The 27,670-nt window shown below is 41.5% G+C and overlaps 1 protein-coding gene across 1 annotated transcript in view; it reads left to right on the top strand.

Annotated features, from left to right (window-relative positions):
• The window catches only part of GUCY2F (guanylate cyclase 2F, retinal), a 139,121-nt gene that overhangs the window by 92,515 nt on the left and 18,936 nt on the right, over positions 1-27,670 (top strand). The window contains exons 9-14 of the mRNA XM_040406322.1: positions 7,517-7,657; positions 10,545-10,625; positions 10,713-10,889; positions 16,345-16,501; positions 20,454-20,603; positions 23,027-23,175. Of these exons, the coding sequence (XP_040262256.1) occupies positions 7,517-7,657; positions 10,545-10,625; positions 10,713-10,889; positions 16,345-16,501; positions 20,454-20,603; positions 23,027-23,175 (855 nt within the window). The remainder of the gene's footprint in view (positions 1-7,516; positions 7,658-10,544; positions 10,626-10,712; positions 10,890-16,344; positions 16,502-20,453; positions 20,604-23,026; positions 23,176-27,670) is intronic.

Here is a 27,670-nt window from a genome sequence, read left to right as displayed (position 1 = left end):
CAAGATGTGCTTTACCTGCAGACTGTCAGCTTTAATTTGAGGGTATTTACATCCAAATCATGTGAACGGTGTAGGAATTACAACAGTTTGCATCTGTGCCTCCCACTTGTTAAGGGACCAAAAGTAATGGGACATAATAATAATCATAAATCAAACTTTCACTTTTTAATACTTGGTTGCATAGACATCACCAGACACTGGATTTCATCCCTGGTAATGCTCTGCCAGGCCTCTATTGCAACTATCTTCAGTTCCTGCTTGTTCTTGGGGCATTTTCCCTTCAGTTTTGTCTTCAGCAAGTGAAATGCATGCTCAATCGGATTCAGGTCAGGTGATTGACTTGGCCATTGCATAACATTCCACTTCTTTCCCTTAAAAAACTCTTTGGTTGCTTTTGCAGTATGCTTTGGGTCATTGTCCATCTGCACTGTGAAGCGCCATCCAATGAGTTCTGAAGCATTTGGCTGAATATGAGCAGATAATATTGCCCGAAACACTTCAGAATTCATCCTGCTGCTTTTGTCAGCAGTCACATCATCAATAAATACAAGAGAACCAGTTCCATTGGCAGCCATACATGCCCACGCCATGACACTATCACCACCATGCTTCACTGATGAGGTGGTATGCTGAGGCTACTTTCACACTTGCGTTTGGGGTTCCGCTTGTGAGATCCGTTTGAGGGCTCTCACAAGCGGCCCCGAACTGATCCGTTCATCCCCAATGCATTCTGAATGGATAAGGATCCGTTCAGAATGCATCAGTTTGGCTCCGTTCCGCCTCCATTCCGCTCTGGAGGCAGACACCAAAACGCAGCTTGCAGCGTTTTGGTGTCCGCCTGGCCGTTCGGACCCAAACGAATCCGTCCTGACTTACAATGCAAGTCAATGGGGACGGATCCGTTTGACGTTGACACAATATGGTGCAATTGCAAACGGATCAGTCCCCCATTGACTTTCAATGTAAAGTCAGGAGTCCCTATTAATATACCATCGGATCAGAGTTTTCTCCAATCCGATGGTATATTTTAACTTGAAGCGTCCCCATCACCATGGGAATGGCTCTATGTTAGAATATACCATCGGATTTGAGTTAGATCGTGAAAACTCAGATCCGACAGTATATTCTAACACAGAGGAGTTCCCATAGTGATGGGGACGCTTCAAGTTAGAATATACTAAGAACTGTGTACATAACTGCCCCCTGCTGCCTGGCAGCACCCGATCTCTTACAGGGGGCTGTGATCCGCACAATTAACCCCTCAGGTGCCGCACCTGAGGGGTTAATTGTGCGTATCATAACCCCCTGTAAGAGATCAGGTGCTGCCAGGCAGCAAGAGCCAGACCCCCCTCCCTCCTCAGTTTTAAATTCATTGGTGGCCAGTGCGGCCCCCCTCCCTCCCCAGTATTAAATTCATTGGTGGCCAGTGTGGCCCCCCTCCCTCCCCAGTATTAAATTCATTGGTGGCCAGTGTGGCCCCCCTCCCTCCCCAGTATTAAATTCATTGGTGGCCAGTGCGGCCCCCCTCCCTCCCTCCCCAGTATTAAATTCATTGGTGGCCAGTGCGGCCCCCCTCCCTCCCTCCCCAGTATTAAATTAATTGGTGGCCAGTGCAGCCCCACCTCCCTCCCTCCCCAGTATTAAATTCATTGGTGGCCAGTGCGGCCTCCCCTCTCCCCTCCTAATTAAAATCATTTCCCTCCCATCATTGGTGGCAGCGGAGAGTTCCGATCGGCAGTCCTGGCTGCCATGGTTACTTAGCAATTTTAGAAGCATTATACTTACCTGCGCTGTCTGTAGCCGGCCGGGCGCTTCTCCTACTGGTAAGTGACAGGTCTGTGCTATAAGCAATGCGCTGCACAGACCTTTCACTTACCAGTAAGAGGAGCGACCGGCCGGCCACAGACAGACCAGGTAAGTATAATGCTTCTAAAATTGCTAAGTAGCCATGGCAGCCAGGACTGCAATAGCGTCCTGGCTGCCATGGTAACCGATCGGAGCCCAGCGATTAAACTGGGACTCCGATCGGAACTCTCCGCTGCCACCAATGATGGGGGGGATTTTAATTAAGGGGGGGGGGAGAGGGGAGGCCGCACGGACCACCAATGAATTTAATACTGGGGAGGGAGGGGGGGGCCGCACTGGCCACCAATGAATTTAATACTGGGGAGGGAGGGGGGCCGCACTGGCCACCAATGAATTTAAAACTGGGGAGGGAGGGGAGGCCTCACTGGCCACCAATGAATTTAAAACTGGGGAGGGAGGGGGGTCTGACCCCTGCTGCCTGGCAGCACCTGATCTCTTACAGGGGGCTATGATACGCACAATTAACCCCTAAGGTGCGGCACATTAAATTCATTGGTGGCCCGTGCGGCCTCCCCTCTCCCCTCCCTTAATTAAAATCCCCCCCCATCATTGGTGGCAGTGGAGAGTTCCGATCGGAGTCCCAGTTTAATCGCTGGGGCTCCGATCGGTTACCATGGCAGCCAGGACGCTACTGCAGTCCTGGCTGCCATGGCTACTTAGCAATTTTAGAAGCATTATACTTACCTGGGCTGTCTGTGGCCGGCCGGTCGCTCCTCTTACTGGTAAGTGAAAGGTTTGTGCGGCGCATTGCTTATAGCACAGACCTGTCACTTACCAGTAGGAGAAGCGCCCGGCCGGCCACAGACAGCGCAGGTAAGTATAATGCTTCTAAAATTGCTAAGTAACCATGGCAGCCAGGACTGCAGTAGCGTCCTGGCTGCCATGGTAACCGATCGGAGCCCCAGCGATTAAACTGGGACTCCGATCGGAACTCTCCGCTGCCACCAATGATGGGGGGGTGATTTTAATTAGGAGGGGAGAGGGGAGGCCGCACTGGCCACCAATGAATTTAATACTAGGGAGGGAGGGAGGTGGGGCCGCACTGGCCACCAATGAATTTAATACTGGGGAGGGAGGGGGGGCCACACAGGCCACCAATGAATTTAATACTGGGGAGGGAGGGGGGCCGCACTGGCCACCAATGAATTTAATACTGGGAAGGAAGGGAAGCGGGGGCCGCACTGGCCACCAATGAATTTAATACTGGGGAGGGAGGGGGGCCGCACTGGCCACCAATGAATTTAAAACTGGGGAGGGAGGGGGGGGCCTCACTGGCCACCAATGAATTTAAAACTGGGGAGGGAGGGGGGTCTGGCCCCTGTCCTGGCAGCACCTGATCTCTTACAGGGGGCTATGATACGCACAATTAACCCCTCAGGTGCGGCACCTGAGGGGTTAATTGTGCGGATCACAGCCCCCTGTAAGAGATCGGGTGCTGCCAGGCAGCAGGGGGCAGTTATGTACACAGTTCTTTTAGTATATTCTAACTTGAAGCGTCCCCATCACTATGGGAACGCCTCTGTGTTAGAATATACTGTCGGATCTGAGTTTTCACGATGTGAAAACTCAGATCTGAAAAAGCTGTTATGCAGACGGATTCGTTCTGAACGGATGCAAGCGTTTGCATTATAGGTGTGAAAGTAGCCTTAGGATCATGAGCAGTTCCTTTCCTTCTCCATACTGTTCTGTTCTCTTCCCATCAGTCTGGTACAAGTTGATCTTGGTCTGATCTGTCAATAGGATGTTGTTCCAGAACTGTGAAGACTTTTTTAGATGTTGTTTTGCAAACTCTAATCTGGCCTTCCTGTTTTTGAGGCTCTCCAATGGTTTACATCTTGTGGTGAACCCTCTGTATTCACTCTGGTGAAGTCTTCTCTTGATTGTTGACTTTGACACACATACACCTACCTCCTGGAGAGTGATCTTGATCTGGCCAACTGTTGTGAAGGGTGTTCTCTTCACTAGGGAAAGAATTCTTTGGTCATCAACCACAGTTGTTTTCCGGGGTTTTCCAGGTCTTTCGGTGTTGCTGAGCTCACCGGTGCGTTCATTCTTTTTAAGAATGTTCCAAACAGTTGTTTTGGCCATGCCTGATGTTTTTGCTATCTCTCTAATGGGTTTGTTTTGTTTTTTCAGCCTAATGATGGCTTGCTTCACTGATAGTGACAGCTCTTTGGATCTCATCTTGAGAGTTGACAGCAACAGATTCCAAATGCAAATAGCACACTTGAAATGAACTCTGGACCTTTTATGTTCTCATTGTAATTGGGATAATGAGGGAATAACACACTCCTGGCCATGAAACAGCTGAGAAGCCAATTGTCCCATTACTTTTGGTCCCTTAACAAGTGGGAGGCACATATGCAAACTGGTATAATTCCTACACCGTTCACCTGATTTGGATGTAAATACCCTCAAATTAAAGCTGACAGTCTGCAGATAAAGCACATCTTGTTCGTTTCATTTCAAATCCATAATGGTGGTGTATAGAGCCAAAAATGAAAGAATTGTGTCGATGTCCCAATATTTATGGACCTAACTGTATGACTGCACCGCTGAACAGCAAATATATTTTACTTTTGCCACTAATACATGCCACAAAAAGCTTTAGAACATAAAACTGCACCGCTGAACGGCAAATATATTTTATTTTTTCCACTTATACACGCCACAAAAGGCTTTAGAACATATAACTGCACCGCTGAATGGCAAATATATTTTTATTTTGCCACTATTACACAACAAATAGGGCTTTAGAACATATAACTACACAGCTGAATGGCAAATATATTTTTCTTTTGCCACTAATACACGCCACTAAAGGCTTTAGAACATATAACTGCACCGCTGAACAGCAAATATATTTTTATTTTACCACTATTACATGACAAAAAGGGCTTTAGAACATATAACTGCACCGCTGAATGGTAAATATATTTTACTTTTGCCACTAATACATGCCGCAAAAGGCTTTAGAACATATAATTGCACCATTGAACGGCAAATATATTTTACTTTTTCCACTTATACATGCCACAAAATTCTTTAGAACATATTAACTGCATTGCTGAACGGCAAATATATTTTTCTTTTGCCATTAATACACGCCACAAAATAATGGCTGTAACACCCCAATAACAAGAACGGTCTGCTGAAATTACAGAGCTGTATAATGACAATTTGGGTCCCCAGTCAGTGCAGCAAGGTGTAATAGGAATGTTCCTATTACCCAGGCTGTATCCTTCCCTACTGAACCCTGTTGAACATAAATGCTGTGGAATGATTCCTCCCTATCCTTTCCCTACACCTTGAATAATCTTTCCCTACACTTTTAAATCCTTTTTTTAGCACAATGAAGTTTTTTCTAGCACTGTCCCTAGCTCCTGCTGATGTCTCTCCCTGCACTAAGTACACTGGAAAATGGCAGAATCCAAGATGGCTGAGGCTATTTATAGTGGTGAAGAACACTGTGCCTTGCAGTAACACGCATAGGGAGTCGGCTGTGGTAGCGAAATAATATTGTGAGTCAGTATGACATGCAGATGAGAGGCATCGCTCTTAGAATCACTGCACACTTCACTTATTTTTATTTTGCCACTATTACACGACAAAAAGGGCTTTAGAACATATAACTGCCCCGCTGAACGGCAAATATATTTTACTTTTGCCACTATTACATGACAAAAAGGACTTTAGAACATATAACTGCACCGCTGAAGGGCAAATATATTTTACTTTTGCCACTAATACATGCCACAGAAGGCTTTAGAACATATGACTGCACTGCTGAACGGTAAATATATTTTACTTTTGCCACTAATGCATGCCACAAAAGGCTTTAGAACATAAAACTGCACCGCTGAACGGCAAATATAATTTTCTTTTTCCACTTATACACGCCACAAAAGGCTTTAGAACATATAACTACACTGCTGAACGGCAAATATATTTTTATTTTGCCACTATTACGCAACAAAAAGGGTTTTAGAACATATAACTGCACCGCTGAATGGCAAATATATTTTTATTTTGCCACTATTACACGACAAAAAGGGCTTTAGAACATATAACTGCACCGCTGAATGGCAAATATATTTTTATTTTGCCACTTATACACACACCACAAAAGGCTTTAGAACATATAATTGCACCGCTGAACGGAAAATATATTTGAATTTTTCCACTTATACATACCACAAAAGGCTTTAGAACATATTAACTGCACCGCTGAACTGCAAGTATATTTTTATTTTGCCACTATTACACGACAAAAAGGGCTTTAGAACATATAACTGCACCGCTGAGCGGCAAATATATTTTACTTTTGCCACTAATATACTCCACAAAAGGTTTTAGAACATAAAACTGCACCGCTGAATGGCAAATATATTTTACTTTTGCCACTAATACATGCCACAAAAGGCTTTAGAACATATAACTGCACCGCTGAACGGCAAATATATTTTACTTTTGCCACTAATATACACCACAAAAGGCTTTAGAACATATAACTGCACCGCTGAACGGTAAATATATTTTTATTTTTCCACTTATACATGCCACAAAATTCTTTAGAACATATTAACTGCACTGCTGAACGGCAAATATATTTTTGTTTTTCCATTAATACACGCCACAAAATAATGGCTGTATCACCCCAATAACAAGAACGGTTTGCTGGAATTACAGAGCTGTATAATGACAATTTGGGTCCCCAGTCAGTGCAGCAAGGTGTAATAGGATTGTTCCTATTATCCAGGCTGTAACCTCCCCTACTGAAACCTGTTCAACATAAATGCTGTGGAATGATTCCTCCCTATCCTTTCCCTCCACCTTGAATAATCTTTCCCTACACTTGTAAATCGTTTTTTTAGCACAATGAAGTTTTTTCTAGCACTTCTCTAGCTCCTGCTGATGTCTCTCCCTGCACTAAGTACACTGGAAAATGGCAGGATCCAAGATGGCTGAGGCTATTTATAGGGCTGTGACATCACAGGGCTGGCTGGCTGCTGATTAGCTACATGCATGGCATTTTGGGTGATCCCGCCTTCCCAGAGTTCCTTGCTCCATCTCCTCACATGTGCACATTGTACTGAATTAGTTGCTTCTATAACCTTTCGTTACTGGACTATAGACTTTCGTTACTGTTCTATAGTCTTTCGTTACTTTTTAAAGTCCATTACATGTTTAGATTTTTTTGTTATTCTGCATTTCTTTTTTAATTGTTTATTTTAGTGCTAGGCTTCATTCACACTGTTTCAGTAACCTGTTTGCTGTATGCATCAAGTGTGCTTATCCACAAAGAATGTCCTTTGGCCTCCGTTTCGCTGATAAACATCAGGGTTGCCATTATAATTTTTTTTTGCTGAAAGGAATGGACTCGCATTCAGTTAAAAATGGTATACCTACATACATGGGAGCCTACGTGTGAAAAGATGCCACTAAAGGGCATCTGTTATGCATATGGGAAATCCTCCAAATAGAAAGTTCGGACACATACTACGGTATGCCATGTGATGGGAGCCTTATACACTTGTGTGTATATCAGTAAAGCTTCTACTTCTGTGATTATGTTATATATATGGATTGTGGTTGATGTTGCTGTCATTTAATACTAATCTGACTGTAATATGAACTGCTTTTTCTACAGAGAATAAGCAGTGATGGAAGTCGCACCAGTGATAGTGGACACGTTATAGATAACAAAAGTATGAGGTCACCAATAAGGTCTGGTTCTACTAAAAGTCTCACTCCTGCTACCTATGAGAATTCCAATGTTGCAGTTTATGAGGTAATTTACATTTAATAATAACTCAGTGGATGATAAAATTGAAGCAAGTTTGCCTGCATACAGAAATCTTTTAGTTTAGCAATTGACATGTTTTCAAGTATTCAAGAATTGTCCACAGAATCAGAAGCAGTTGCTTCTGCTTACGATAGATTAACGTGCAACTTCTTGAACGGTACAGTATCATCCAAATTCCTGTCGCAGAAGTGGCTAGGCATGATAAAAAGACAAGATTACCAGTAACACTAATCCAATGGCTAGCCCCCGTTTGATCATTGTTACCTATTTGCTGTATATATCAGAGTTGTGCCAAATGTTCTGGGTTGAGGAGAACATTGTCACATTGTACTACTGCCAAAGACTGCAATAAAACTTAAAGGGGCATTTCCATCTAAGACATTTGTGGTATATAGACATTGGGGCAGATTTATCAAAGCCTGGTGGTGTACGCCGAGCTATGATAACGAGGTGTACTTCCGAAAGCTGCCCCTGGCTGGCATATATTTCAGTGTTCTTTTATGCCAGAAAGCTGTCATAGGATATAAAAAATGTGGTGGGGCTGCTGGCCTTGCCCCCTTCTAGCCCTCGCCACTTCCCTATTTCAGTAAAATTTTGAGCAAGTGCCACCACAAAAGTGGAGTATATTTATGGTAAATTTGCCCCATTGCATAAACCATATGCCTGGTAGGAGGGAGTAGTGTTCTCATCTATTGGGAAAACATTATACTGCTCACAGTTTCCATAGACTGTAATAAAAAGTGCAGCATTCCTCTCTGGATTGCTGATATCTGCATCATGTCACCCTACCCATTAGATATTTACGGCATATTAGGTGGATATGCTATATATGTATGAGATTGGAATACCCATCTGAGGCTACTTTCATATCTATATTTTGCTGTACGGTATTGAGATTCGTCACAGGATCTTAAAACCGCAGCAAAATGCTTCAGTTTTCTCTCCATTTATTTTAAATTGGGGCAAAACTGAACGAACTTGAACGGAGTGCATAAAAAATTAAAATACTGAAAAACATCCTATTATAAAGAAACTCATAAATGCCTTTAATTATTTATAATGGCTTGTGTTGTCTAAGGGGCAATCAGTGAAGGAGATAAAATGGCCACTGTCAGATTTATGAGCATGAAATACGTCCTCCTGATGACATTGCAGGACGGCCTGTGTGAGAATGCAGAGCACAGAGCCCTATGTAAACTCGGGTCTCTGCTGGTATCAGCACTGTGAAGCTGTATATTATGTGCAGATAACAGCTGAGATAAGGGCTTAGTTGTGTCCCTGTGCTTTGGAAAGGAGTCCACCTCACCTGTACTCCCAAGCTGAAGTGTTTTCTAATGATGCTCCTCCCCAACAGCAACGTGTCTGGTCCTTATTCCTACACTTTAGCTTGTGAGTACGAGGTGAGGTGAACTCCTCTCTGATGACATTCAAGAGTTTATTTTTATTTTTTATAATAACGATATTTTCATTTTTATCTTTTCTGGAGAACCCCTTTAATGAACAGGGGTCCATGCAAAATGAAGATTTCAACTTTTCCACAGATTGTCATTTCAGCGCCCAATATGTGGCACCCAGCTTGTGCCATCTAAGACACACGACACGCTTTAAATTGTTAGGTGGGTGCTCCTGGGTACCGAAATGCCAGAAATGTGGACATAAACTGCTGCAGGGTTCTGAACTAAAGGGGCACCTTTTGGCTTTTGCAGTGCAGATTTTGATGGATTAATTTATGGTGCCATGTTAATTCTGACAGTCACACATTTTTTATATTTCTCTCGACAGGCTTATTTTTTTGCAGGATGAGTTTCCATTATCATTGGTTCTATTTTGGGGTACATATGACTTTTTGATCACTTTTTATTTCGCTTTTTGGGGATGCAGGATAAAGAAAAGGCCGCAGTTCTGCCATTGCTTTTTTTTATCGCAGAATAAAGTTATCATGTCATTTTTACAGCACAGTGTGTGCTGTAAAAATGACATGATAACTTTATTCTGCTTGGCAATACGATTACAGAGATAACAATTTTAAAAGTGTCTTTTATACTTTTACACAAAGCATTTTTTTTTTTAAAAAGACAATGTTTTTGGGAGAGACATTTTTTCTTTATTTTTTGGTCAATGGTCTTGTGTGAGGGCTTGTTTTTTTTGCAGGATGAGGTCGTTTTCATTGGTAACATTTTGGAGTACATCTAACTTTGTGATAGCTTGTTCACGTTGTTACGGATGCAGTGATACCTAATATTTCTATTTTGTTTTTAATTTTTTTCCAATCAATAATGGGTTGATGAGCAAAAAGAGGTGCTTTTTTACTTAAACCTTTTATTATTTTTATAAAACACTTTTTTTCACTTTTTGTTTTTGTCCCAATAGGGGACATCAACTTTTGGTAGAAGATACATTGAAAATTGATTTGGTTTGGGTTGGTAATGCTCACAAATTTGGCATCACTCTACATGGAAGAGGGTAACTATCATGAAACCAAGAACCAAAAAAGTGCATTTTTTCCTATTTCTGAAATTCTGATGCTTTTCCTCTATAGAAGACTAAAACATACAAGCAAACTAATACATATTAGATTCAAACTAAATGAACAAAATGAGTATATATCTGCACGCTTAGTGTAAGCATCATGTATAGGTAAACTTACTGAAGTGCAAATAAGTGTATTGTTCCTCTTGTTCTGCACCCATGAACAACATTCCATGTATGTGTTCACATTGCGAGGCACTTAGTAATTTGATGTAGATCACGATACTTACAATAATTGTACGTAATAATTATACGTATTTTTTCTCAAAATTCCTAAAAATCGATATATTGTTCTGAATTCAAACTAAATTATCTTATCAATGTATATTTTTTATTTTTTAAGGGTGATTGGGTATGGATGAAAAAATTCCCTTCTGGAGATTTTGGAGAACTTAAACCTGGAACAAGTGATGTCTTTGAAATGGTATGATAAATCTTTAGAGCAATATTTTTCTGTTCGTATAATTTTTTTGCATGCTTATTTAAATATTTGGTTTATCCTTATGGACAGATGAAGGATATGCGTCATGAAAATCTGAACCCATTCCTAGGTTTCTTCCATGACTGTGGGGTTTTTGCTATTGTCACAGAGTTTTGTTCCAGGGGCAGTTTGGGGGATCTTCTCCGAAATGAGGATGTTAAACTGGACTGGATGTTTAAATCCTCCCTTCTGTTGGATCTAATTAAGGTAAGTTAAGACTTTGTAGACTTTCAAAAAAGATTCAATTTAATGACTTCGTTTTTTGCGATATACTAAATTACATTGTAATGCATGTGTTTCATGTATTATCAAACAGTTTTATTTACTCATGACAGGAAAGGTACGACATAAGTACATGTCTCCTCAGGGACTTCCCACCTCTTCTGACATGCCTGTTTTAGTAAATACTTGCATTCTTTTTTTTTTTTTTTTTTTTATAAATTCTTTATTTTCCAAATTTTTCAAATCATTTCCAGACATAAAAAGCAATTTCATTGCAAACAAGTAACTTCTTAGAGGCATCAATTAGTTATATAAACCAAAAATTACATCAGATGAATATCATTAATGGTGTACAAACTTATTTAAGTTAATAGAGTATTATGCCATAGAGGTATATTTTATTCAATCTGTACATAAGAGCCCTTATGTATCTATACCTGGGAACCCCAGCTGTCTAGCTATGATTTTACTCTATAAAATAAAATCAGGGCCTCTGAGAAAAACATAAAAGGAAGGGAAGGAGGGGGGGGGGGGTGTAGAGGAAAAAGGAAGGGGGGGGGGGGGCCAATTCTCCCATATCCTGCTCAGAGAAATCTGAATCATTTCCAGATGTATAATACCTGTTTTCATATTATTACATTAAGTCATCCCTTAACAACTCACTCTCTCCTATGTGGAGCTCAACTATCAGTTTTTACTATCTCCCACAGATTCCAGATCTTAAGAAAGCTATCATGACTTCTGTTTATCCAGCTAGTCATTTCTTCGAAGTTATAGATTTGATCTACTTTCGCCTTCCATTCTTGAAGAGTGGGAGGGTGTATGTCTAACCAGTGCAATGGTATAAGAGACTTAGCTATTGCTATCAGATGAGACATAAGGTTTTTCTTTGTTGGTGTGTAATGGTTAGCGGGTTTCGAAAGAACTACCATCTCTAGGGATATATTGAAATCTGGTACCGCTATCTTCTTGACTGCTTTGTTTATTTCCTCCCAAAACTTGGTGATACAGGGGCAGGCCCACCAAATATGTGATAGAGAGCCTACACCTTCACCACATCTCCAGCACTCCTGGGAATCAGACAGACCTCTTTTGTATAGAAATTCTGGTGTTCTGTACCATCTAGAGTAAATACTTGCATTCTTGAGGAAACAATTCTGGAGCATCTTTTCTTAGAACTCTAAATTGTCCCATTCCTCTATTATTCCTCCAAGGAATTTATAATACAATTTACAACTGGTGTCAACAGTTGGGGATGTGCCTCTGCATAGTTTGACATTGGCTTATCAGTGTTGCCAGTGTCAGACTGTGTAGAAGATAAGAGAATGGTAATAGCCAGTTGTCAATTTATTCACTTCTGATTAGCAAAGGAACTTTTATTGGATTGATATACTGTAATATAAATGCTTCTATAATATCTTTCAGTGCCTCAATCTTCATGTCTCATCATTCAATTTAAGGCTAAACACATGGAATTAAAGTTTGCAGTTTTTGGGTGAATCAGGCGCATCACTTGCTAATTGAAAATTACATGTACATAATCAATTCACTGTGAAAGATAATATGGGGGTTTATGTTCAATGCTAATATCCTATCACTGCCAAAAAGAACCTTTGAAATATAAAACTCTTAATCTTTATTAAATATTCATTTAAAATAAAAGACAGGAAAGACTGATCCTCAATCAATCAGAGAATGAATAGAAAATATTGATGACAACTGGAATATCGCTGGAGGTGTTCACTATTATCAGGGAGTTTAGTGATCAATACATTCCCACGGAACATTGACTCCGTATTGTTGAAACCAGCCTCCGTTGTCATGAATAACTTCCCACAGTTGATCTCTACCTAGTACAATGAAACAAACTATAAAGTGTATAGAAAGACTAGTATGCTGTAGCGCTCATTAACTGGTATATACCTAGGTGCTGCAATGTAACATCCAATCAGCTGTGGGTGCTGCTGGAGAGTCAATAATGAACATAAGGTGTGGACTTAAAAAGTTAAGTATGATCAGCCAGTGGCCTAATAGTAACTCACTACCAATGTCACCACACCAGCTATGCTGTCACTCCCTCCCGCCCACCTGACAGGCTTCACTTCAGAGGCGATGGTGTTAGTAGTGTAAACACACTCTACATATGAAGGGACTATATGGCGGTTCTCAGTTGCAAGGCAGGGGGGTTTGCATTAAAACAGAACTTTTCATTCTTATGACGAAGCATGTGCATTAGTGTAGTAGAACATGATGATGTATATAACTCTAATTAGATGGAAATGCACATTTCAAGGGGGGTATGCTTATTATTCACCCCAGAGTAAGGTGGAAAACATCAGAAACAGTAATCAGAATTTTTTTTTTTATAATTAACATGTCTCATAGTCTTGGGGATATATGAAGGTGCAAATATATACGGTTGTAGGTCTCACTAGCAAATGTTTAATGCTGGGGGAACAACACAAAATGAGGACATAATCGATGTATCATAGCCATAGGTTGATAGGGTTGGTTCACTTATAGGTGTCTTCAGCAAATACTACCTCTTAGAAAAAAAGTGGGGGGTTGAGTCAGCACAACCTGCCTGCAGGTGCAGATCACTATGGCGAAATACATATACAAACGGAAAATGCAAATGTGATCGCACACTGCATCCAGCACTCTGCCCTCCATGCTGGATGAGACATTGGTTTATATTTTGGCCAAAGCATAGTAAGCCACTCACCGCGTCAAGGTCGTCTCAATTGAGTGGTCCCTAACTCTTGTTCCTACCTGTTCATGGGCCATGACAGCCACATAAAATCCAGGGAATGCAGGTCAGCATGCAAGCCAAGTACACTTTGCTTGTAACCCCGTCCGGTGCCATTACAGCTTTCATCGGATCCAGGGATGCAAGTACCAACATGCATGCTGAACCCACCATATACTTCTCCTGGAGCCAGATGGCTAATGGTAGGTTCTATATCAGCAGACTCAGTTTTATACTGACTTTAAAACCAGCCTCCAGGACAGATTGACTGGTCAGGTGTGCTTGACTCAAAGGAGATCGCCACGCCTCCAATATATGCTACAAAGAAAAAAAGTGGGGGGTTGAGTCAGCACAACCTGCCTGCAGGTGCAGATCACTATGGCGAAATACATATACAAACGGAAAATGCAAATGTGATCGCACACTGCATCCAGCACTCTGCCCTCCATGCTGGATGAGACATTGGTTTATATTTTGGCCAAAGCATAGTAAGCCACTCACCGCGTCAAGGTCGTCTCAATTGAGTGGTCCCTAACTCTTGTTCCTACCTGTTCATGGGCCATGACAGCCACATAAAATCCAGGGAATGCAGGTCAGCATGCAAGCCAAGTACACTTTGCTTGTAACCCCGTCCGGTGCCATTACAGCTTTCATCGGATCCAGGGATGCAAGTACCAACATGCATGCTGAACCCACCATATACTTCTCCTGGAGCCAGATGGCTAATGGTAGGTTCTATATAGGGAAAAAAAAACGTAAGAAAAAATAGACCTGTATCGGGCGCCAATAACCTCAAAAGTAATAGCCTGCTGGCGATAAAAATGGTCAATAGAGTGGTAACTTTGATATAGTGGTTTAAAAACACAACGTTTGTAAAAACGTGCAAAAAACCTTAATTAAAACAGTAATGCTAGGTGGGATAGCTGCTACCCGTTGCCTTTGAAAAAAGGTATTCCCAAAGGATAATCTTTGAGACTACGCCATAATTGTTCTAGGGTGGTGGATTACCGAGTAGTAGCCAAAGACCTACAAATCAGGTTTAGAAATAGAAGATACCCACAACCCGTACTGGCTAGAGCTTACCACCACTCTCTAGCGATAAATCGCAACACCCTATTAGAACCGAAGAAGGACACGCCGGCAGATAGACAAATGCGCATCATTGCAACTTATGATGATGCACATGAAAATGTACGTGAGATGTGATATTGGGGTATCCTGAAGTCTGATCCGGATGTGGGACATCTGGTAGAAAACAAACTGGCAATTACCTATCGCCGGGGCCGGAACCTAAAAGATAGGTTGGTCCACAGTTTTCAGCAATCTCCAATGGCAACCACTAATTTGACTGGCACTTATCGAGGCGGCAACTGCGTGTCCTGCAATGCTGTAAAGTTAGGAAATAGCTTTATTAGCACTATAACACAGCGAATGTTTACCATCAGATCATTTTTCAATTGTAGAACTAAGGGAGTGGTCTACTTAGCCACATGTAAATACGGGAAACAATACGTAGGCAAGACCTTTCGGGAGTTTCGCAGGAGGATTGGTGAGCACCTTAATGACATTCGCAATTGTGTGAATACTCCCATCGCGCATCATGTGGCTAATGTGCATGAGAGTGATATTGATGCGATCAAATTCCAAGGTGTAGAGGTGGTCAGAAGGTCCCCTAGGGAGGCGATTTTAGTAGGAGGTTGCTACAAAAGGAAGCTCAATGGATTTTCAGACTGCGCATGGTATATCCAGAGGGCTTAAATGTACACATTTCCTATATATGTTTTATTTGAGATCTATTGGTGGCCCTTATTTCGCGCCATTCAACCAACACATCATAATATAGCCCTCTGATTGGGACTGTTGTTCCCCCAGCATTAAACATTTGCTAGTGAGACCTACTACCGTGATCACCTCCAGCGATATTCCAGTTGTCATCAATATTTTCTATTCATTCTCTGATTGATTGAGGATCAATCCTTCCTGTCTGTTATTTTAAATGAATATTTAATAAAGATTAAGAGTTTTATATTTCAATCGTTCTTTTTGGCAGTGATCGGTTGCATGTACATAACCTTGAGAATCTAAAATACATAGTTGAATTAACATTTGTCGGCTTCATGGTTTTCAGGAGTAGCACAGACCATAGCCAGGCCATCTGGTTGTTCAGAACCCAACCTATGACTTTTATAAGCAGTCCTTTAGTTGTCTGCAAGTGAAACAAATGGATGTTATGGACATTTTAAAAGTACAGTAATAGTCATGCACATCACAATCTGCATGGTATAATACCCTGTGCTCCTGCTCACATACAAAACTATATTGTACAATTCTAGAATCAATTTCACCCAATTTAAGGGACAATTCTACCCAAACTTTTCTGCATTTCAAATGGAAGAGTTGAGTTCAAATTAAATATCATATTAAGTCTGTCTACCTACACTCAAATTCCATTAGCTTTTGCTCATTTTGGGTTAGAAGAGTATATACGGTATCAGAGAAATTTATAGTCCCGATACTTCACATGCCTACTGAAGACACATAGATAATAGAAGAGATTTAATAGATGGAGACCTAGTTTTCGAGAATGGTCTTACTTTTAACTTGATGTTGTAGTGTAAATGGTGGTAGGTATATATTATGTTGTGTTTTGGTAAAGAAATAAATATGTTTGCACATATATGTTCTATCTAGGGCATGAAATATTTGCATCACAGAAAATTTGTTCATGGTCGACTCAAGTCTCGAAACTGTGTTGTAGATGGACGATTTGTTTTAAAAGTCACTGATTATGGTTATAATGAAGTTTTACAAGCTCAGAGAATTGCTCATGAAGAACCTACTGCATTTGGTAAATATAAAAATTTTATAATTACATACATAAACTCATTCTTAAAGGGGTTTTCTGGGATTAACCTATTGATGACCTATCCATTGGCACCCGGCACCCTCACCAATCAACTGTTTGCAGTAGCCATAGGTTCTGGAGGTAAACAGTGTAGGTACCCAGCACACCACACGTCTGAACACTAGTGGCTGTTCTGGGGTACGGCAGCTCAACTGTACATAACTTTTGCAAATCCACTGCCAAGTGCAGGGGTTATTAAGAACAGCATCTAAAACGCCGGTCTTAATAAATGTGCCCCTTAGTTGGCAGTATAGATCTAAGCTTAGATCCCTCTTGATGAATTAACACCCACATCTCTTTCTGTTTACTTTGTTGAAGTGCACAATGGTTCTTTGAAGACTTTTTGTTTTTGTGGCATTGAAAAAGTGTACAAACAGATAAGAGTAGTAAATTAAAATATATATATTTTAAACAGGGAAGCGTACTGGATACTTTGTTTAGCTTCTAGTTATCTGGCAGACTGGAATTATAGAAGTGATTTATTATACTTTTATTAATACAGAGAGAAATTAGTTCTTCTTCCATCTTTTGCATACTATGTTGCAAAATGTTAGTAGTGTATGTGAAATATTATGAGACATAACAACATTCTTTATGGTAATCTGGTTTGGGTTTATCCCTGAAGGCATGTGAGTCATGGAAATTTTAGGGAGAGTCTGTACAGCGATAGGTCCAACTTGGATTTACATTTACGTGCAATTCCATATTGTGCATTTTGAGATCAAGGGCACAGTATGTGCTTGAAATTGAAACACGTAGATGTAATGTTCTGCACAGACAGCACAGTACTATGTTTTGCAATAATAAAATAGTTTTTATCCAAGCGTTGGAAAACTGTTCTTTCACATATTGCTATTACACACTGTTTTCTAGTACAAAAAGCATATTTTATTATTTACAATACAAAGGACTATGTAAATAGAGGAGCTCATATAGCAAGTGGAGAGTCAGAGGGTGACATTAGATAAGGCTCCCTTCTCACAATACTTGAAAGGGGGGAGAGAGGATAAAGACACCAATCCTCCACACCTCTCGTGCCAGGTCAGCTCGCCAGATGGAGCCACACTCAGCCGTCCAACACTGTTGGATTCAGTTAGAGGTGTGGGGGATTGGTGTCTTGAGTTTATCCTCTGTCCCCTTCTTGAGTATTGTTAGTCATTATTATTGTTGTTCTATGGTCTGGGTCCATGGTGGTCCCCTCTGCCGGTATTGTTTACAGTGCAGTCGGCTGTTGGTGGTGTTATTTTTATTGTCCAAACAGTGAGAAAAAAAGCTTTTTCCAGCACTTAATTAAAAATCAAGTCTTTATTGTCACACATTAAAAACATATTTAAGAGAAAGATTCAATATTGTTTTGATATGTTTGTTAACGTGTGACAGTAAATGGCTTGATTTTTATTTAAGTGCTCGAAGAACCTTTTTTTTTCTTGCTGTTTGAACATTTGCTATATCCCATGACGAGCTGGGATTCTCTTCCGTGCACTGTTTATTCTGGTTTTGGTGAGCTGACTTTTTTCTTGTTTCTTATTTCTGTTGTGCCTAACTTGTGAAGTCTGTGGACCTTGATGAATGTTTCCCATTGGTGGGTTTCTTTTTTATTTTACCTTCATAATTTTTTTATTGCCCTAGTCCTAATGTGTCAATAGTTCTATTTCTAATCCCTTGGCACAACAGTCAGGCGATTTCTAGCTCCTTCTCTTTATTTTTTTAACTTTCCTTAATTAAGTACTGTATACTACAAGAATGTTTAACATCCCTAGCCCTACACTATATTAACAATAAACTGAAATAACAGTTGCACTTAAAAGCAGAAAAATTATATGTGGTTATTACTGGTTCTACAGTCAGTCTGACTTCATACATTGGCATAGCAGAAGGCTCATGGGCCCTAGTGCAAAGATATAGCTTGCCCCCCACTCTTTTATTCAGGGCTTACTGCCTGCAGCCCATCTGTAACTTTCTGCAGTGTTCCTGCTAAGCCTCTTTATGCCTGGTTGCCTATGGCAGTGAAGGGGTGAATGTCTATTTGCCTAGTATTCTAGAAAAAAATATTTTTTTATTAAAATTTGTGGTCTATGACAGTAAAAAGGTTAATATCAGTTTACCTGGTGGTCTAGGGCACTGAATGGGTTTATGTCAGCATACCTAGTGTTGTGGGAGGTGAAATAGTTAATTTCAGGTGTCTAGAGTAGCTAAGGCTTAATGTTGGTGTTCATGATGGTCTAAGGTAGTGAAAGGGTTTATGTCAGTATATTTGGTGGTCTATGACAGTGAGATGATTACATTGGTCATTAAGAATGAATGGGGTAATGTAAGGATCCCTGGTAGTCTAGAATAGTGAAAATATCCTTGTTATATTACTGGTGGTTTATGGAAGTGAAAGTTAAGATTAGTATCCCTGGTGGAGAGCACAGGAAGGGTTAAGGCAGCATACCTTGGGTCAAGTGGGAACTCACATCTTCAAACTCCCCCGTTGCTCTCCCTGTATCTTCCAGCTTTCTTGCTGTACTGATGAGTGCAGGAAGAGGAGAGGAGTCTGCTGCTGCACAGCTCTCTATGATCGGCCAGAGTGATTCAGGGGTTATCCCAGTTGTCTCAAATGTCCCTTAAGGCAGCAAGTGTGATAAAATACAATGCATACTCAGTTATTTCACGCCTGCCACTTCCAGTGCTCCGATCTCACCTGCCTCTGCAGCCATCACGTCATTTCTTTGACTGCAGCATTGATGTGCTCATGTACCCAGGACACCACTGCAGCCAATCACTGGCCTCAGCTTTATATGGCACATGAACAGTGAGGTCAGTGATTGGCTGCCATGGTCATGTGGAGTATACAGTCATGTCATCTCTGCAGCCAAACAAATAAAGCCTCTTGGGGAGGATCGGACCAGCATCACTGGAAGTGATGGGGGATGAAATAGGTAAGTATGCATCCTTATTATGTCATAAGTCAATATGAACAGATTTTATTTTCAACCATTGATCATGTAGTGGAAATGATGAGGTTTGTTAGTACAAAGCCACAGTCAGGTATACCAAAGAGGGATTTTAGACACAATTGCCAGGAAGCAAAGAAAAACCAACAAGCAACTTCAACTGAAATCCAGATCTATGTGAAAAAAGCTGAGAGGATGTTGTAGCATGCACAGAAATGAGCTGCATGGTAGAGGTGCCAGAGAAAAGCCATGGCCAATTCCACAGAACAGTCTGGTTATAGTCGCAGTAACAGTTCGAGAAGCCTCAAGCCTCCTGCAACAAAATAATCTGGAGTAACGGTCTCTGCATAAATGCTTTCTTTAGAGAGGAGTCAACAAGGTATTTGAATGATAGGGATATACTACAGGACAGCAGCAAATTGAAGTTTGACAGCATCGATGGCAGAAAATATTGCAGCAGAAATTTGCATTGAGTAGCCCTTGGACTTTCCTACATGACCTTCAGTGGCTGCGGCAGAAGAAAGTGAAGGATCTGGAATGTCCATCAATGTCTCCTGACCTCAACGTCATTCACCTTGCGTAACTTTGAGAAGAAAGCTGTTCATGCTTAAAAACCAATCACTTTAAGTGATCTCAAGGCTTGTTACCACATGAGAAAATAAAAGACTGCAAGCTGTCACTGATAATTAAGGGGGCTATAGACAGTATTAAGAACTATAGACAAACTCTTATTTCCTTTTTTACGGTGATTCTATGATGCATCATACTGTAGTTTAATCTGAAGAAATTCAAAATAGTAGACACACGTTTTGTCTGGTCACTCACTGTTTCTTTAAAAATTGTATACATCATACATATTCTGACTAGGGTGTGTAAACATATGGGCACAACTTTACATCATAATAATGCTTTTGTAAGACTTCCAACTTAACATTTTGCCATTTTTCCTCCTCTTACAGAGTTACTATGGACAGCACCAGAGCTTTTGAGAGATTCACACGCAGCTTTGCATGGCAGTTTTAATGGAGATGTTTATAGCTTTTCCATAATTATGCAAGAGGTAGTGGTGCGTGGGCCTCCGTTTTGTACTTTAGATCTAACTCCTGAAGGTAAGTACATGTTGAATAAGTTGTTGATGGGGATTAATGTTTATCATTTAGTGTTTATATTGCTGGTCATCGGTTAACTTTTTATGTTGTACGTCCAAAGTTATCTGTTGACCTCTTGCATACTCACAGTTTCTAATAATTATTAAGCAAGCGACATATGTATCATACAAACCTGCCCAAATGTTTTTCAATAGTTCAATTAGGCCTCTTGCACACAAACGTGTGCGCCCCGTGGGGCAGCCGCAGCGGATCGCGGACCCATTCACTTAACGCAATCTGGCCGTTCCGCAAAAAGATAGGACATGTTCTATCTTTTTGCGGAACAGAAGTACGGGACGAAACCCCACGGAGGCAATCCGTAGTGCTTCCGTAGGGTTCCGTTCCGCACCATTCCACATCTCCGGATTTGCGGACCCATTCAAGTGAAAGGGTCTGCACCCGTAATGCGGAATGCCCACGGAACTGCACCCGTGTATTGCGGATCTGCAAATGCGGTCCGCAATACGGCAATGGGGCGCACACGTTCGTGTGCAAGAGGCCTTAAGCAGCTCTAACATTTGCCTCTTTATGTATACTTTGTATCGGTAACCTCATGCCTGGTTCTTTATAAAAAGTGCATATATTTTCTTTCTTAGGCTACTTTCACACTTGCGGCAGTGTGATCCGGCGGGCAGTCCCGACGACGGAACTGCCCGCCGGATCCACCGATCTGCCGCTGACTGAAAGCATTTGTGAGACGGATCCAGATGCGGATCCGTCTCACAAATGCATTGCAAGGACGGATCCGTCTCTCCGCTTGTCATGCGGACATACGGATCCGTCTTGTATCTTTTTTCACATTTTTACCATGCGCCGGTATTTTGAATGCCAGATCCAGCACTAATACATTCCTATTAGAAAAAATTACGGATCCGGCATTCAGGCGCTGGATCCAGCGCCTGCCTCTCTACTCTGCCATAAGACCCCGCTGAAGAAGGTCGCAATGACCGAAACATCCGGGATTATTTGTCTGATATGGCTTGATACTTATGATGTATAAATGAATTGCTCTGGTTGTACACAAATGATATTCTGCAAACTAAGAATTAAATATGAAAATTTATTTTGCACAAATCTTTTGGAGTGCCGTGGATTAACTCTATATTGTCTAAACCACTCTCACAGGCACCCACACCGGATCCTAGGTGTGCAGAGTACATATTTATTGAATGCTTCTTATAGCAGACACCCGCAGCTCCTGTTCGCAACCGTCAGTAATGCCGATCGCAGACATTTAACCCCTCAGATGCCGTGGTCAATCCTGACCACGGCATCTGAGCTCGCTGAAAAACGAAAGCGCGCGCTTCCGGTTATGCTCCTGCTACCCCGTGCTGCGATCGGAGGAGCCGGAGCATGTGTGCAGCAGCCCCTGTCTTTGTGAATGACAGGAGGCTGCTGCATAGTATTTCCTATGGAGCCCTTGCCTGTAATAGGGCTCCATAGGAAAGTAGTAAAATCATCATAGATTCCAATGCAAGTGCATTGGAGTCTATGATAATAGCAAGCTAATGATTGCATGTTATAGTTCCCTATGGGAACTATAAAAAAGTGGAAAAGAAAAAAAAGGTTTTTTAAATAAAAAAACATAATAATTCAAATCACCCCCTTTTCCCAAAATAAAAATAAAAGAACTAAAAAAAATAAAAAAATACACATCATGGGTGTCGCGATGTGCGAACATACCTATGGCATAAAAATATATTCCCCATACGGCAAACAGCAAAACGGAAAAAAGCGTCCAAATGGCCGATTCGCCGTTTTTGGCCGCTTCATTTTCTACAAATTTTCTTTTATAAAAAGTGATCAAAAAGTCATACAATCCCCAGAATGGTATCAATGAAAAGTTCAGATCGCCCCGCAAAAAATTACAAAAAAGTTATGGGGGTCAAAATATGGCAACAAAAAAATATATTTTTATCAAAATGCAAGCAAAAATATACATATAAGGTATCACCAGATTCGTACTAACCTGTAGAATAAAATTAACTGGTTAGTTTTATCGTACATCGAACTTTGTAAATAAAAAACCCGCAAAACTGTGGTGGAATTGCTTTTTTTTTGCAATTTCACCCCATTTGGAATTTTTTTCCCGCTTCCCACTACATCATATGCAATATTAAATGGTGGTGTTGGAAAGTACAACTTGTCCCACAAAAATCAAGCCCTCATATGGCTATGTGAACAGAAAAATAAAAAAAAGTTATGGCTCTGGGAAGGCAGGGGGTGCAAAACAAAAACGCAAAAATAAAAAATAAACTCCAGGCCTGAAAGGGTTAAACATGGGGCAAAAACATGATGGACACTGCCCCTTAGATGTATCTGTACATTATGTATACTTCAGGAAAGTATATATATTCAAAACACTAATACAATTTGCATTTCAGAAATTATCACAAAGATTAAAAAACCACCTCCATTGTGCCGCCCTGTGGTGTCTCCGGACCATGCTCCTATGGAGTGCATTGTGCTCATGAAACAGTGCTGGAATGAAGTGCCGGACAGACGTCCTTCTTTTGATGAAATATTTGACCAAGTGAGAAGTTTATTTTTTAATAAAAAATTGTACACGATATACATTGAATAACTTCAATTGCATTAAACATATATTTATAAAATTTTCAAGATGAAAAATTAAGTATGTGCTTGAGTGGATTGGATTATCAGTGATTTCAGTTTATAGTTTTTGTGTTAAAATTATTAGGAGCAGTGCTATATTCTGTACACTGATGAACAAAACAGTAACAATGTTTTGAACTTTTGATTTTCAGGCTCCATATCTCACCATCCACTACAGCTTCGACCGTGAGACTACCATCATTTTATAGACAAAAATCTTGGCGATCTCATACATAAATTAGTCTTGCAACTATTTAGCATATGATTGGTTATGCAGATTCTTGTCATGTAACTGCATTGTTACTGTCTTGCTTCTGGTAGTAAAACAATCTTTTTGTTATTGTGTACTACAAAGTGCAACCTGTTCTCACATTCCCTAATTGCTCAGTATGCTATTAGGTTGATTCCCAAGCGAAAGGTCACTGGTTTGAATCCAGGAGTAGCCATGAAGAAGATTTCCTAAGAAAAGAGAAACAGCATCATCCAGCTCATTGATAGCGGAATGTCGGCCAAGAAAATTGTCAAACTGCATCATGTGAGTGCCATGACAGTTGGAAATATACGAAACGAGGTTCGCCCATTCCAAAGCCAAGAGGTAGACGTCCATGAAAAATATCGTCAACAAGTCAGCACATCACATGGTCTATCACTTATGGCGCGACAAATACGGCAGTGGAGGTGGTTTGTATGCTTCGTAATAGTGAGATCACAGACGTCCATGCAAGCACCATGTGACGCGCATTAGACAAGTCTGGAATTGTGGCCCAAAAAAAGGTGAAGAAGCCTCGACTTCAATATCGTCATAAGAAGCATCAGCTCGAGTTGGAGCTGATTTGGAGCGATGAGACGAAAGTCAATAAACTTGGCTCTGATGAGTGCAAATGGGTCTGGAAGAAACAAGAAAAGGGGGCAGACAGATCAAGAAATTAATGGAACTGTCAAGTTCGGTGGAGGAAGCCTGATGATATGAGTTATTTCACAGCCAATGTAGTTGGATACTTGACCAAGATGGTGGTCCCAATGCTGAGCTATATGTGAGTATCCTACAAGACAAGTTACTTAGTACACTTGAGTACTATGGGTAAGAAATGGACGATATAGAGTTCCAGCACGACAATGACCCTAAACATACATCATAGTTAAATGACAATGAATTAGAGGTGCTGGACTGGTCCCCACATTCCCTAGACCTCAACCCAATTGAACACTTGTGGGTAGAGTTGAAGAAAAAGCTGTATTTGTACTCAAGTGAGTTGACCAGTATGCACCAACATTGGGAATGTCTAGAAGAAACCTGGAAACAGATTTCAGTTGAGAGATGCTTGAATCTGATTGACAGCATGCCTAGAAGGAAAGAATACTAACAAAAAATTTAAATTAAAATGTAGAATTTTTGGAGCAAAACAGTAACAATGCAGTTACATGAGACGAATCTGCATAACTAATCATATGCTAAATAATAGAAAGTCTAGATCATTATCTATAAAATGGTGGTAGTCTCGAGATCGAAGCTGTAGTGGACAGTGAGATATGGAGCCTGAAAGTCAAAAGTTTAAACATTGTTACCCTTTTGCTCTTCGGTGTATATGGCCTAAAACTACATAAAATTTTCACACAAGATCTAAAAGTAGATAGGAATTGGTCATTTATTTATTGAGGGAAATGATCTGAGTGCCAAAAGTATGTGAACCTTTAGGATTAACAGATAATTTGAAGGTGAAATTAGAGTCAGGTGTTTTCAATCACTGGGATAACAATCAGGTGTTAGTGGATGACCTGTTTTATGTAAATAACAGGGATCTATCAAAATCTGATCTTCACAAAATGTTTGTGGAAGTGTATCATGGCACAAACGAAGGAGATCTCTGAGGACCTCAGAAGAAGAATTGTTGATGCTCATCAAGGCTGGAAAAGGTTACAAAACAATCTCTAAAGGGTTTGGGCTCCACCAATCAGACAGATTGAGGGAGATTTATCAAAACTGGTCTAAAGGAAATCTGTTTTAGTTGCCCATGGCAACTAATCAGATTTCATCTTTCATTTTCTGAAATGCCTTTAGTGACAAATCCAGGTTCTGCTTGGCATCTAATGATAGTCGGGTTCGAGTATGGAGGCCTGGTGGTGAGCATTTCAATCCTGCCTTTGCTGTGCAGTGACACACTGCCCAAGCTGCTGGTGAGATGATCTGGGGAGCCTTTACAAACAACAGTCGGTTACAGTAGTGATACGAGGGACACTAACAGCTCACCAATCAAATGTGTTGCCTCTCATAACAGGTATTCCAACTGGTATTTTTCAGCAGAATAATGCTTGCCTACACACAGCAAGGGTTTCCCAAGAAAGTCTCTGCCAGATTGTAACACTTCTTTGGCCTGCCTGGTTGCCAGATTTATAGCCAATGTTGCATTTATGGGACCAGCTGGGAAGTCAGTTTCAGCAGCCTATGAGTGTGCAGGATCTACAGGCCCAGCTGCAACATGTTTGGCAGATGTGCTGCAGGATACCATATGGAATCTGTATGCCTCCATGCCCAAACGTATCTCATCTTGTATCTGCAGAGGGTGGCCTCCCCCAGGGCCCTACTATATCGCGCATCCCAAGTGTAGGAATGCCGAGTGGTATAGTGTGGCCTAAAATTTCTCTTTATGTGTGTCACGGTGCTCCTACCTGGATACCGCTGGACCCCAGGCTTTGGCTCCGAAGCAATAAATAAGGGGAACAATTGAGGAATAAGAGAATAACTGGAGTCCAGACCTTGAGATGAAATTCAATGGCAGCTTAACTTTCAATAAACGTTCTCCAAACAGTTTCAGGCTTTGTCTTGGTTCGAGCAGGCTTTAGCATTAAACTTGCAGGCAAACTCAACTTTGCTATGTCTCTGTTTCTCTCTTCCTTCCCGACAATCTGCTGTAATATTGTTGTGTGTAAAGGGACCTTGAGACATAACTGCATGCAGTTTTGCAGCAATCTCACATTTCCAAGTCAATTATATATATATTTTTTTATCAATGAGTGTAAAATCCTCCCCCCTAAAACATATCCAAACAGACCAGGGGGCAGGTGTCACGGATCAGCGGGTGTGACTGGCTATACTCTGGAGGGGCGTGTCTAGGCAACTTCCTGGTTTTCACTAGAGCCTCTGATGGTGAGGATAGACTTGAGCTGTTAGGGTAGCTGCCAGGGGCTACTCCAGAGCAATCCCAGAGTCAGTGGCAGCTGGTCCGGGCAGACCAGGAGGTACCTGAGTAGGTACTGTGACAGAGTGTCTGGAGAAGTAGTGGACGGGGTCTATGTGTGCCCAAGATTCCTCACTTCTGTCATTTAAAAGCAACCAGGGAAATGTTCAGGAGAGGTCTCTGCAATTCGGGTCTGCATAAAATCTGTTTTTAGGGCCTGTGTTGCTGGAGTGGGGAGAGAAGGGTGGGCCCCACTCCATCCGCACAGTCCAGGTTTTGGGCTGTCAGGTAATTACTCCTCAGGTGTGTTAGCCTGATATAAGGCTGAGAATGCAGACACAGCTCTCTCAGCCTGGGAACAGGTTACCTGCATGGAGCCTGTGAGAGCACTTCAAGAGGTACGGACTTTGCTATTTTGTTTGGGTGCTTGTTATTAGGCCGGCACTTGGTCAGGGAGGGTTCATGCTGTATAGTTAGAGCCGGACAGGCTTAGGATTTTAGTTTGTTATATTTTATGTTCTGTACCTCAACCTGACAATAAAACTGGCTGAGGTCAGTTAAATGAAGTTCCTGCCGTGTGGACTGTAACTGCTTCGGTGTGCCTGCTAAACTGTGCCTGTCTACCCAGGAGACAACAGCCCCGCTACCTAATCCCTTACATTTGGTGGAGGATGCCGGCACACCAAATTCTGGCATAAGAAAAAAAAACAAAAAACTGAACATTTAAAGGGACAGAGTCCATTTTTGTGCTGTGCAAATGTTTCCTGCCTCTTGGAAAATGGAGGATGTGGTTAAAGCTATGTTGCAAGCTGTTGCATCTCAACAGGAGGCTACCCGAGTGCAGCGGGAGGCTACCCTAGTACAGCAAAAGGTGCTTGAGGAAACCAGCCGCAGGCTGACGGCCCAACTGGAGGCTGCACAAGAGGCGCAAAGAAAAGACCGAGAGACCTTAGCAGTTGTGGTGCAGCAACTTACCAGTGTCGCTGGACGGGTCCCAGGGATGGCAGAGGCCCCTCATGCCGCCATAAGGGCTAGTCACTTTCTGCAAAAGATGACAACCGCAGATGACGTGGAGGCCTACCTGACCACCTTCGAAAGGACTGCCGAGCGAGAGGGTTGGCCAAAGGCACAGTGGGCCGGATTGTTGGCCCCCTTCCTTTCAGGAGAACCCCAAAAGGCATATTTTGACCTGGAGAATCATGATGCTATGGACTATGTTATGCTAAAAAAGGAGAT

The sequence above is a fragment of the Bufo bufo genome, chromosome 8, assembly GCF_905171765.1.
Source record: "Bufo bufo chromosome 8, aBufBuf1.1, whole genome shotgun sequence".
NCBI lineage: Eukaryota > Metazoa > Chordata > Amphibia > Anura > Bufonidae > Bufo > Bufo bufo.
The sequence above is the reverse complement of the archived record's forward strand: the minus strand, read 5'-3'. Positions and strand labels throughout refer to the sequence as shown.